The sequence below is a fragment of the Pimephales promelas genome, chromosome 9 (assembly GCF_988280905.1).
Source record: "Pimephales promelas chromosome 9, fPimPro1.hap1.1, whole genome shotgun sequence".
Taxonomy (NCBI): domain Eukaryota; kingdom Metazoa; phylum Chordata; class Actinopteri; order Cypriniformes; family Leuciscidae; genus Pimephales; species Pimephales promelas.
In genome coordinates this window covers 3745454-3759137 of record NC_142777.1, presented here as the reverse complement: position 1 = coordinate 3759137, position 13684 = coordinate 3745454, and the positions used below count along the sequence as shown (strand labels likewise).

General features: G+C 35.6%; 1 protein-coding gene across 5 annotated transcripts in view; it reads left to right on the top strand.

The window, feature by feature from the left end:
- The window catches only part of thoc2 (THO complex 2), a 173314-nt gene that overhangs the window by 45863 nt on the left and 113767 nt on the right, over nt 1-13684 (top strand). For all 5 annotated transcript variants that reach the window (XM_039694123.2, XM_039694122.2, XM_089134684.1 and 2 more), the window contains exon 9: nt 10585-10677. In XM_039694123.2, coding sequence (XP_039550057.2) covers nt 10585-10677 — 93 coding nt within the window. The remainder of the gene's footprint in view (nt 1-10584; nt 10678-13684) is intronic.

Below are 13684 nucleotides of genomic sequence, written 5' to 3'. Positions count from 1 at the left end.
TTTCTAAATTAAATTATACAAATATTATAATTAAACCAGTTTTTCCCTTTTTTCATTTAAGAATTATGTTTACGTTCAAAAACAGCCAGAATGGTTTTAAAATTCAGAAGAAGAAAAAATAATCTGAGTCATACGTAGTGCTATACTGCCCTCTTGTGTTCAATATCAGGTAGGCCTATTGTGTATATTCCCACCGGTTAATCAACGTGTGACTCCGCTGGGACTCGGGAACTTTTAAATCGCTTACTTAAAACCGAAAGTCAAAATACAGATATCCGCACAAGACATTAATGTTGTGGAGTAGAGCAAGCATTTTAAATAAATTCCTATTAAGTAGGATTGAACTAAACAGAATGAACGTTCACTCTGTTCTGCTGGTTCCTCGCTGTTGGCGCGCACAGTTATGAATGCTTGTGCAGCCATGAGTTTTAGTTTAATTTTAAAATTAGCGCAATTTCGGGATTTGTATTATTTGAATTTATTTTTAAAAAACACAATGTTGAGTTTTATTGTAACACTGTTTAATCGCGCCCACGGTTATATTTTGTATATTATATATAATTATAATGTATTTCTGTATAAAATAATACTACAATAAAAAACACATTTGTGACCGACCTGATCCAGCAAAATTAGTCACAGTGACCCAAATTTAAAAATTGAGATTTTGATATTAATGGAAAGAGGACACTGTAAGCTTTCAAATGATACCTTGGTCATACCTTGAATGGTTGTAACGATATACAGATTTGAATTCTGGTCGTCTGCCCTTTTTTTTTCCAATTGAAAACCTAAGAAAATCGCTTTTAAAGTTTTTTTGCCCGTTTTTTTTTTTTTTTTTTTTGATATCTTTCAAAATCCATAGCATTTTAAGGGATAAACTATTTATTTTATATAGCTTAATTTGACCAAATAGATTAACATATATAAATGCAATTTAACGAGGCTGAAACTCAACTTATTTTTAATTTTTTTGAAATAAATAATTAAAAAGTCACTTTTACAAAAATGTTCTAAAATCAGAAAGATTAAAGAGGAGTCAGAGAGAAATTCAGTTTTCATACGGATTAGCCCACATAAGCAGAGAGCAGTCTGTTTTCTTTCATTTTGAATGGTTGTGTTTAAAAGTAGACATTTCAATATATATGTCTGTGAGGATACCTTATACGCTGACTTTCGGTTCATGAGACAAGCTTCAGTTCACGTGCCGCGCGTCTCCGCGTCGTGATTAGGCCTAGCCTATTGTCTGCAATTTATTTCTTATTATTAAATCCTAGTAATTGGTTGATGAAACATTGATTTAAATTAAGATAATTATTTTAAAACGAAATTTACTTTAAAGAAAGGCTTTGTGCTTGCATGTTTAAGCTATGTGAAAGTTTTAGTGCTGCAGAACGGTCACGTTCGGATTGTTTTTCCTCATAAATGCGAACACGGAAAATAAAATAAAGATTTTATGTTCTGGAGAGAGTCAACCCTTCTTCATCGGGTGAGTATTACTTTTGGTTTGTGCAGTGTGGTTCACATAGGCCAATTTATTAAAATATTTAATTATCTGGGAATTGGATCTCCTCCATAATGCTGAAATTGCCCAATTTAAAAAAAAAATTAGTAATAATTTAAGTTTTGTGGTGTAAGTCTACGTATTTTATAATGTTAACTTCAAATAATACTAATAGCCTAGTAATTTAAAGATGTTGTAGCTAGCATTGGGTCTGGACGTGAAGGATAACTTCGGGAGTTGAAGGGACGTGTCGGTGTCGTGATTCTGTCTTCTCACACCGCGACACAGGTCCGTGGATCTGAGTGTCGCGATCGTTACAGCCTTACATAGGCTATATTCTTCTTGCAGATAAATATACTCACGCAGTTTAGGTTAGAAGCCTCCAGTGAGTTCAACGTTTCAGGGGATAGGAAATGCTCAGAGGTGACGAAGGGAGTTGAGAAGAGCAATGTTTATTTCAGCGAATTTAAAGCTTTGACAACTTTAATCGTTATTTAAATACCTTTACTCAATTATCTCGACTACGAAACCCTGTGAGATTATTTTTGAATGTCTGTTCTTTGAAATTTTTTTTTTTTTTTTTTTTGTTATTTCATGGTTTTTCCACATAATCGGCCCATATCTTAAAATGGAAGGTTGCAACTTCCGACTCATTTCGCCAGAGCGGGTCACATTTGATTTTTATTTTTTAAACAATGTAATGTGTAACCTAAAAATAAACAGATTATTTGATAAATGGTATATTTAAATCTGCATATTGTAGCCTAATATCTGCAGGGCAGCCTAGTCTTAATAAATGTATGCTTCATTTTTCATTAGTAAATTTGATCAATAAATTCAATAATTTAGAATAATAAGACACTATAGGGCTGTTACCCTAGGTAAGGCTGATCAAATTAAATCGGTTACACAATAATGTTACGAGATTGGTTTAACAGGAGTCAATTAAAAATCGCTGTAAAGAACGATACTTTTAAACATAACCCTAAATCACCATAAGGTGTCGCCAGATGACCGTCTTAATGAACGAGTCATGGATTCAAAATGCTGAATCATTCAGTAATGAGAAAACACATTGCTTTGAGATGCGCGATGGGTCGCTGTGATCTTTGTTTAACTATTTTCTCTGCTGAAACAGAAAAAAGTCAATATTGCATCTAAAAAGTCAATATTGCATATAAAATGTAAGTGACTTGACTTGTGTGTGTGACTATGTTTGTTGTAGTGAAAAGAGTTGCACCCTTGTTAAAGTTTAAGGCCTTGTGTTTTTGGATATATATCTTTCTTTCTTTTTTTTTCTTTTTTTTACAAAATATGCATATAACCCATATATTTTAGATTTATTATTTGCTTTAAATTAAATTAAGATTGTATTTTTGGTAATTGAACCTGAATGAATTTAAAAATGAATGTGCTATATTTCAGATCATATATTTGTTTTTCTTAAAATTTGAACTAACTTTATTCTCAGCTGAATTATAAATATTTTATTTCTGTATCAATTAAAAACACATTTGATTTTTCTTTTTTAATCAATGTAGAATGTGTAACTGAAATATAAACAGAGTAGGGCTCTGTTTGAGGACAAGTAACTAAAACCAATGCGACATGATGAATGTTTGTTTCCCAAACCATCTCAGAGTAACAGCTTACTTTTCTTTCTTACTATATTCTTTCTTACTATAAACTGTGCTGTAGAGCTTGCATCAGTCAAAGCAGGGTTACATTTTGCATGTCGTGCACAATAAACCTAAAGGCACCAGGGTGGCGGTGCCACCGGCTTCATATATATATGTATATATACAGTATATATACAGTATATATATATATATATATATATATATATAGCTGTGATCCGCGATGAAGGGCCAAAGCCAGTGGCATGGCCACCCTGGTGCTTTTAGGTAACTAAGGAACCGGGGTTGCGGTGCCACCGGCTTGGGCCCTTCATCGCTGCTCGCAGCTATATTTATTATTATTATTATTTTTCTTACGACTATTCGGGCACTTTTGGGGCCCTTAACATGCTCGAAAACTCTTGAAACTTTGCACACGGGTCAGAACCCGCGGCCATCAGAGCCGGGCTGAAGATGGTACCCGGGCGTGGCAGGGGGGCTCGTCAGCGCCCCCTGGAATGGGGTCCGAACACTTGGTCCATAACTCAAACACGCTTGCATGTAATAATATGAAACTCGGTACGCATGTTGATCTCATCGTTTCATCTATACCTCGCGCTTTTACTTTTTACCCCAGCCCAACAGGAAGTCGGCTATTGAGGTTTGTTTGTAAAACGCTCGCAATGGTATTTGAAATACTCCTCCTAGAGCTTTGATCCAAATTCGACGATACTCGGTCAGCGTGAAGTGAAGACATTGAGGATGAAAGCTTGTGTGGGGATTTTTGATATCTCGAACGGTTTGGCCGTGGCGAGGAAACGAAATCATGGCGAGAAACGTGAAACAGGAAGTTTGTTATAACTTCAGCATACATTAACTGATCTTGATGAAACTTCAGCAGTATGTTCGCTGTAAGAGGACGATCACATGGATGTGACTATTGTGAGTCAAAGTTATAGCGCCACCAACTGGCAGCAGGAAGTGTGTCACTTTCAAAATGCTTTGATATCACCCTTTTATTTTTACCCGATTTGCTTCAAACTTCATATGTATAATGTAAACATACGGCAGATGTAGACCTGTGAATGGATTCTTGATATCTTTGAAACTGTTGCCGTGGCGACGCATCAAACTTTACCCTTCTTTTAGGATGCTTTTAGGATGCTTTTGAGACCCTTAGCATGCTTCAAAATGCATGAAACTCAACAGACACATCACATTTATTAGCCAGTAGACACGTGCAATGTTTCAGAAACGGGCGTGGTGAGGGCTCAGTAGCGCCACCTTTTGACAAAAGTAGGGTTGTTAGTTTTATCTACAGTTACAAAAATCGGTATGTATATTGTACTCCTCGAGCCGGACAACTTTCTAATTGACACTCATTAGCTAGGACCCACAGAAAGTCAGATATGTTTGTTTGAATGTGGTCTTGCTTAATCTGAGCCTACATCTCTGTCTTTGCCTGTCTGTGTATGTGTGTGTGTTTGTAGGGGGAGGGGTCTTAACCATTTCACTCCTGTGTGTATGGCCTGCATAAAAAATAAATGCCTTAAGCCTGGTATTTTTTTAAATAAGTTTTTTATTTTTTATAAGTAAAGGCATATAACCAGTTTAATTGTAGTGCATTAATAGTTTTATATAATTAGTTTATTAATTAAATTAACTTGGTCCATAAACTTGATCTGAAAATTTGGTCCATAAATCAAACACACTTGCATGTAATAATATGACTTGAGTGTTAATCACATCATGTTTTCAGTTTGAATATAAAATATATAAATTATGTAAAAAAAATAAAGTTGATCCAGCTGGAGCGCAGGCTGAGAATAGCGCTGTCATGACTGGATCACGAGATCATCAGTCATGCCCTCTCATACCTTACGCGCACACCACGCCCACTTACATCAGATCACATCAACATGTCAGCCGGAGGGATAACGAGGGTCGTCGTCGCTTTTGGATTCAAGAATTTCTTACAACAAGATGGCAAAAGAACAGCGCTTTGCAAGACATGCAACGTTAAGATCGCGGACAGTCAGATGACAACCTCCAATTTCGTCCGTCATTTGAAGAGCCATTCTGCCCACTGTGCCCAGTAAGTGCTTGTCAATTTGTTAATGTTATCTGGTTAGCTCGTTCGTAGTTAGCTAGCTAATGTAAGTTAAAGGAGAACTCCGGCGCAAAATTACACATTGTTACCTAGTCAACCGTTATCTGAGATTTGTTTTCATGACTGCCGAATGTAAATAGTTTTATCTATAAAAACAGTTTAGCCTATAAGTGACGTCCGACATTCTGCATATTGTGTTATTTTGTTAAGCCCCACTAAAGGCATAAAAAACTGTAAAGCACAATCAAGTTTTCACACTATATTCCAAGACTTCTAAAGTCATTCAATAGCTTAATGTGTGGTAAAATTAATATTTTAGTCTCTAAGTTAAAGTTAACGGAAAGTCATCTCGCCTCAGTCATTCTCCATGCATCAGCATTAGCGCGTCGCGTTCGGTTGCGACAGTAACACGACGACACTCTCTTCAAGATCAATGTTCCCAATATTATACTTTATTTGTAGATAAGGCATAAAGGTCTATGATTTGCATAAAATGACTATCTTGCTGGAGTGGAGTTTATTGCCCTTTAGAATACACTAAGCATTAGTGCTGCACGATTAATTATATCGCAGTCGTAATAGCGATCTCAAACCTATGCAATTATATAACGCAAAATGCCGCGATTTTATATGAAATAAACAAAGTAGGGCTATTAGCGCAGCATCTCTTCTTTTTTGTCATCCTTTGAGTTACAAGATCCCCCTCTTATTGGTTCAAATGCCTTTTCGCATTTTGCACGACAAGAAGTGAAAAGCTGCCTGTGAGTGCCCTAGATTAGATGATACGCATAATGCGCATGCACTGACCGTGTGCCAGCCCAGAATAAACAGTTCTCTTTCGAGCTTGAACGAACAATAGCACACACAATTATGCCAAAATGTGGTTTTGTCTAGTATCTTCATAACATAAAAGTCTATGGATGAAAAGAGTTGTGCTATGAGGCGCGTGTGAGATCCGCGTCTCGGCAACGGGTGCTCTTAAAGGGCCAGCAGCGAATAAAGCGTTCTTTCAGTAAAGTTAAAAGAACAAAGGGAAATTAGAAAATTACTCACTGATCTTGAGTAAAGAACTTTTGTAGCTTTAATAAGGATTATTATATATATAATTTATGATTCAGGCAGCGCAGACTGTTTGATAACTTTATTCAATTTCTGTACCTGTTAAGACAGGAAGGGCACAGGTAAATATGTTTTTTATTATGGGTTTATGTGGGGATTGTTTGAAGTTCACTTAATTTAAAAGCTGTTATATATATTTTTTAAGCGTAATAATTTTTTAAAAAGTTGATGGCTTTCAATTGATGGAATCACTGTAATGTTGGTTTGGTTGATGGTTTATTGATCATTATAGGTGTTATCAATCATTTATTGTTGTTGTTGTTTTTAGTTTGAGTTGAGAAATAAACATTAATCTGTGTGTGCATTTTACTTTAGAACCAAGCAAGTTGGACTCATGAAACCATTTTATTATATCGGAGTCGCAAATCGCAATTGCAATATTGGCTCAATAATGGCAATATGACATTTTCCCAAATCGTGCAGCCCTACTAAGCATAGATTATAGATACCATCCCTTCGCTATGTTCTTTTCAATGTGAAGCGTTGCGTGCTGTGACTTGGTGTTGCTTCAAGTGCATCATTCTGCACACGGGATACGCATGATTGCTTATAATACTTTGGGGAGACAAGGGGGCGTGGCCTAAGGGAATAGCACTCGTGATGTTAAGTGATGTTACCCCGCCATCGCTGATACAACCTTTAGCAGTCATGTTTTTGCTTCTTGAGAGAGAGAGAAAGTGTGTGTGTGTGTGTGTGTGTGTGTGAGCAATGGCGGTTCTAGGCGGGGGCCTGGGGGGGCCAGTGCCCCTGCGACAACAAGCTTGGAAATAGTGTGAAATATTTTTTTATAGTGTGTCACGCATTGAGCATGACAGTCACTCGTTTCAGTCTTTTGTCTCACACTCCCGTCACACATTGTATTTCTCATGCGGAAAAACTATTAATAATATATTTAATATACGCAATTTCTCTGGCCGCGCCGCTCTCACGTGAGAATCAAGCGCGTCTCGCCTGGAGTTCAGCAGTCGACCCTGCTACGCATCAGCCAATCAAAAAAAGAGAAGTGCTACTACATTGGTTGTTAGTTTTATCTACAGTTACAAAAATCGGTATATACATTGTACTCCTCAAGCCGTACAACTTTCTAATACATAGTCATTAGCTCGGACCAAGAGGAAGTCAGATATTTTGGTCTGAATATGGTGAGCCTCTCTCTGAGCCTACGTCCCTGTATGGCAAGCCCTTTTAACATTTAAAAGCTAAGTTTGCCTGTCCGGAATTAACATTGTAGATATCAACAACGTCTTTCTGTCTAGTCGTTACACTTTGGATAGTTTGTATTATCATTTAAGATATCTGTAACATAATTGTGACTAGTCGAAATGACAGAGTATGGCAAGCCGCTTTAACATTTAATCATGAAAGGGCCAAAGCCTTCGGCACCGCCACCCGGGTGCCTTTAGGTAACTAAAGGAACCGGGGTTGCGGTGCCTCCGGCTTGGGCCCGCCATCGCTGCTCGCAGCTATATTTTTATTTTTACTTTACTATACTGAATAGCTTAATTGTTAGCCTATGTCTTATTTATCACTGTTACAACGGTTACACAAGTCAAGTGCAAAACATAAATAAAAGTATATACACTAAATGATACAAATGTATTATTTGACCAATTTGAAAGTTTTACTACATTTTCTTCCTGAAATCCACCTTGAAATCCTACCCCCTGTTGGGATCAGGATAATCCTGTTTTTTTTGGATCAAAGTTATCCAAATCCCACTGACAAGTTGTGAACAACACAAACTGAAGGTTTGATCCAGATTAAAACTAGGATTGGATTCCCTGATCTAATCTGATTTAAGATTCCTTCTTTCCCTTTTGAACAACCCATTTTCAAGATTTGATCCAATCCGATCAGTTTACCTTTGAACAACTGGCCCAACATGCTATATTATGTTGATAATCTTTCGACTATATTCGCGATTGTTGAAGCTGAATAAATGCAATACAATACACAATTTGTGACAATACAGTCTTTATGGTGCTATTGGAAAAATTGGAATTACTATTATGAATTTCATGTTTTATTTTTTTACAAGTTTCTTGTTTGGCCTGTTTTCATAATATAGAGAGCGTGTACGTTTATATAATAAATCAGGAAACTAGATTAGGTAAAATGAGCCATGCATATGAGTTGACATTCACTTCTTTTGGGCTTTTTAGGTGAAAGAGTGCCATAATTCTGATGAAATGTAAAAATAAGTGTCTTAAATGACGACAATCGTTGCGATTTTTATCATTCTGAGCATAATAATCATGATTATGAATTTAACCATTATGCAGCATGACCGAATGTAACCAAGTTTTAACTGACTAAAACTTAGGGCTGGGTAAAAAATATTGATTTCTCGATTTTAATCATTTATCGTTTTTACGTACCGATATCGATTCTTAAATCCCACGAATCGATTAGTAGCCCTGTTTCCAGTTGATGAATGAATGGAGTATCGTTGCGTTCATCCCATCCACTAAATCACAATAATCTTTGTCCTTTGTTACTATTGATATGGAACAAAGTCTCAGATTTCAAATTACGTCCATTTTCTTACGAAATTCAAAAAAGAGCGTTTTGAGATAGCTCTTGTGTCGCTCGAGAGAAGCACATGATCTCCTCTTCTGCCTTAGTAACACCAGTTACAGCACGAAATAAACATGAATGACCGTCTGACAGTGTGTTATAGAGCACAACTTATCGAAATCCGTATCATGTCACATGGAATCACTCAATCAGTGTTTCATGCTAAATTGTAATAGTAGTGTTGTCAAAATATTGGTACTTCGGTACCAAGTCGGTACTAAAAAAATGTTTCATTTAACGTTACCTCACACACACACACTGAAGCACTAGTGGCACTCGTGCTTGTTTTCAGTCTCTGCTTCCTCACGATATGATGACATGATTCATGATTCAATTTATCTCCGAGAGTCACTTCATGAGCATTTTACCGTTTCATTTGAGAAAAACGATCGTCATATCATTTCTTTTACTGTCAGACACACACAGAAACTCAAAGGTCTTCACGGCAACCCGTCAAAATAAAAGTTTGGTTTAACTTAAAGAAATTGACAGAAATAATTACATTAGGCTACTGTACAATAGATTTAACTACGTCTCCATTAATTAAAAATATTACTACTTCTAATAATAATGTGTGCATAAGAGGTTGCTTATTTTTCGCTTGATTTTTTTTTAAGCGATATTTCTCAATATCATCAATATTTTCTGATGATATTGAAGGCTTCAATGCTTTCATAAATTTACCACCATATATATATATATATATATATATATATATTTTTTTTTTAATTGTTAAATAATTTGGAAAAATAGTTCAAACTGATTTTGCTGTGAAGAAAAAAATTGGTACCAAGAACCTTTTTAATGGTATCGGTACAGACTACTGGAATTTTGGTACCGTGACATCCCTATGTAATAGTACATGCTAAACTGCCTGTTTAGAAATGAATTGGGACTGGGGCAAAAATGCCTTCAAAATGAACAAAATGCCCCTGAATTCAGGATGTGGGGGCAAAAAAGGCTAAATAACTTTTATAACTAAATCTATTCCAGCTGAATTAAACTAAATCACAAATAAATAAAAATGCTAAATGAATGAACTGTTGATTACGGCATTGCATTCACATCTAATCACGTTGCATTGCATTTCTTTTTACACATTTTGCAGATAACCAATAAATAATCATAAATGTCTTGTCAGTATCTCTTCCACCTCTGCAGTGTAAATATGGCTTAAAAAAAGGAAACCGTTGATCAATTTATTTTATTAAAAATTGCCTTTACAGCTTTAAAAGCCCCTTAATGGAAAACTTAATTTTTTACTCTGGTTTGGCTCTCAGATATTTGCATTTACATTTCTAGTCAAAAAGTTAGGCACAATACTGTGTTTTAAAGCACAGTCAGTGTTGGGCAAAATCTCAGAAACATCTCCAGCCGTTGTGTTCGTCGGTGCAGTGCAGGATATATCAGTTGGCATGGCAACTATTCTAATAACCCTCTCCCTTTAGTTTTAATTCATATCATTGTGCTGTAATATTCACTGACTCACACAAGATGACTGCTTCAAGTATGATTTTCTGACTGAACTTTTATTCAATTGTACAGAAGTAGATAAACTTGAGCATTATTTTTCACACCTGTATTTGTCCGCCCTGCTCTTAAAAGAGATCCCTGTCTGTAGTCATGTTGATCTGACTTATGTGTGTGTGTGTCCACAGGAGCCGAATGGAGAAACGCCATCATCTCTGTACCACGTCGCTGCAGCTCTTCTTCAACACAACCTCATCGCTCTTGAAGACCTCTACGCTCATGTGAGTGGAACGATCATGGCTTTAAAACTACTGAAACTATACAAATGTGACCAAACTTGACTTTTTGGTACAGCCACATACACACTGCAATGTTTCAGGAGTGACAACTAGGGCTGGGCGATATGGCCAAAAAATCATATCTCGATATTTTTTTGTCAAATGGCGATATACGATATATATCTCGGTACTTTCTACGTTTTCTATTTAGATAAAGAAAATCTTTATATAAAAAAAAAAAAAAAAAAAAAAAAAATATATATATATATATATATATACATACAGTATATTCACATTCGGCCCAATGATATCCTACAAACAATGTTGATATTGAAGGATATGGAAACAAATATAATATAGGCTATGCAATATATTATGTGCAAAAAGCTTTTGTTTTTATATTGACTAAAAGCTAAACTAAAAATGAAAATAAAAACAAAAACAAAAGCACAAACTAATTATATTAGCCTGCATTTGATTACCCCATTATAATCACTTTCACTTTCATTAAAAATATATACTTGTAGGTTTAAAATTCCACATATGGCACATTTATTTTCTCCAACAACAAATATTTTAGCAATATGTTTATTTTAGTCAGAATTATTGCGTACTACGTAGTACTATTCACGCGCATGCGCGCGCCGGCGCTCGTTCAAGGAAGCATGAATTTTAGCGGAGATTCACTTGCAGAAGCTCGTCCTCTTCTGACCTATTTGTTGTGAAATGGACATATTTGCTTTACTTTCTAACATTTACAGATGGAGAATATGTGAAAGGTAAGTTAAGCACTGAGGAAAGCACCACATCTCAAACGCATTAAACAGCGCAAGTATATCTGTCAGTCAGCAACAGTGTCTGTCAGAGCATTTGACAGGGCGGCAAGCTGCCTTAAACTTGTTAACTATATCAAAGTGATTTTGACGCAATTAATATAAGCTTGTGTCATGTTTAGGACAAATTGTACTACGTAGCCTAGCTACTTTCACTGCAGCAGCTCACACTGCAAGCTATTTTTCAGATGTGCTCATATCAAACTACTGTATCGATATAAACAGTATTGCCTCATTCCATATCGTTTCAAAAAATATAACGATACATCGTACATATTCGATATATCGCCCAGCCCTAGTGACAACTGCGTTTAAATGCATTTCCGTGTGCGAGTCGCTTCACGCTTTTCCCCTGATCTGTGCTCTTGGGAGAAAGATGTCTTTTTTTCATATTGTACGTTAGCCGCAGCTTCCTTTTCTGTCTTAATGGGATTCAAAATTGTCAAATAACTTCCTTTTGAAGAGAACAGGCAGCAAATGTCATCCTTTTAGGTAGTTTAAACACACAATTCTGCTTATTAGAATTACAGATGCACTTTGACTCTATTTACACATGGCATTATAATGTGGACAAGATTGAATATTTGATGGTGGGACCTACATGTATCTGGAGCATCACGCTCATAATAGAGCTTGGGTTAATGCCATTTAGTTATTCACATTTCATATCCAGAGAGAGAAATACAGTTGCAAAATCTGCAACAGAAATACACAATATGGTGGCTCGTTTTAACCCTCTGGGGTCTAGGTCTGCAACAAACGATTATTTTGATAATCGATTAATCTAACGATTATTAGAACGATTAATCGACTAATCGTCTAATTTTTAAGTTTGGATATTATTCAGCTTTTTCAATTAATTAAAACATTGAGTTATACATATTCTTACTATAATATAAAAAAAAGTCACAGGTGAAATTACACTCTATATAGCACAAACAGGGCTACCATAATATGTGAGCAACATGTATGTATATGTTTGTATTTTTGAGAGACGCCTGAATGTCTATTTTGTCGAGTACTCAAGAACAATCTTAAATGAGTTAAATAAATTCTTAAATGGAAGTAAATAGTCGTGAGAGAATGAGATGCGTGAGATCCTGTCAGGAGCGGCAGATCTTAAAGTGACAGGAGCCATTAATTCTGTCTGTCAGTAAAGTTAATCGAACAGAGGGAATAGAAAATTACGGCTATTGACTAAAGAACGCTCGTAGCTTTGATAATGATTAATCTATATTTCATTTGTAATTTATGCAGTGTGGATGGTTTATAACCTTACTCAATTTCTGTATGGTACAGTTAAATATGACATTTATTATGGGTTTAATGAGGATTGTCTTAAGTTCACTTAAATTAAAAGTTTTTATAGTTTTTGAGCTCCTAACGTTGAAAATTTTTTGGAAAATCATTTACATTGAGATATCGGTAGCTATAATATTAGAGATAGCCTACTTGCTTTCATTCATAAAAAGAGGCCATTAAGATACAGCTGTAATGCTTGAGAATATATGGTGCCATTGAAGATAAGTGATAAAAAAATTTCAGGCTCAGGAATTTTTTTCACTTTAACCCCTGTATTTAACATATGAGCAGGCTTACAAAAGCTTATTTGATGTCTATTTTACAGTTATTTGACTTATTTTACTAAACTTTATAATCTATCCAAAACTAGTCAACGAAATGTTGTCTTTCATAATTCGTTTGTGATACAGTAAACAACAGTGTGCATCTGTGCTGTACATTATTTCACACATTTATCTGATTAAACTTGGTGTGTTTTATCGAGTTGATGTGGGCGTTTATAGATTTGCATGGATCGCCTCAGATCATTTTTGATTAGCGCGTGCTCTCCGGGGGCGTGGTCACATTAAAAGATCATGAGCTGAAATGAGAACGACTGACATCTCTCTTTTTATATAGATTACATATATTTGTTTTAGTTTTGAATAAGATCATTTATAAGTACACAGTTAATGATTATAAAGATACATAGTTCATGCATGGGTGAATAGTATTCGCTGAGTTCTGTTTAAGTTTAGAGACTCCAGAAAAAAAAGTTGACTGAGATGGAGAGTCAGAAAATACACCCTGTTTATTTTCTTTATTTTACAAAAGCGCAATGTTCTATTTCGGTTGTAAGTGGACACATAAAACAAGTAGAAATTTAAATTTATTTT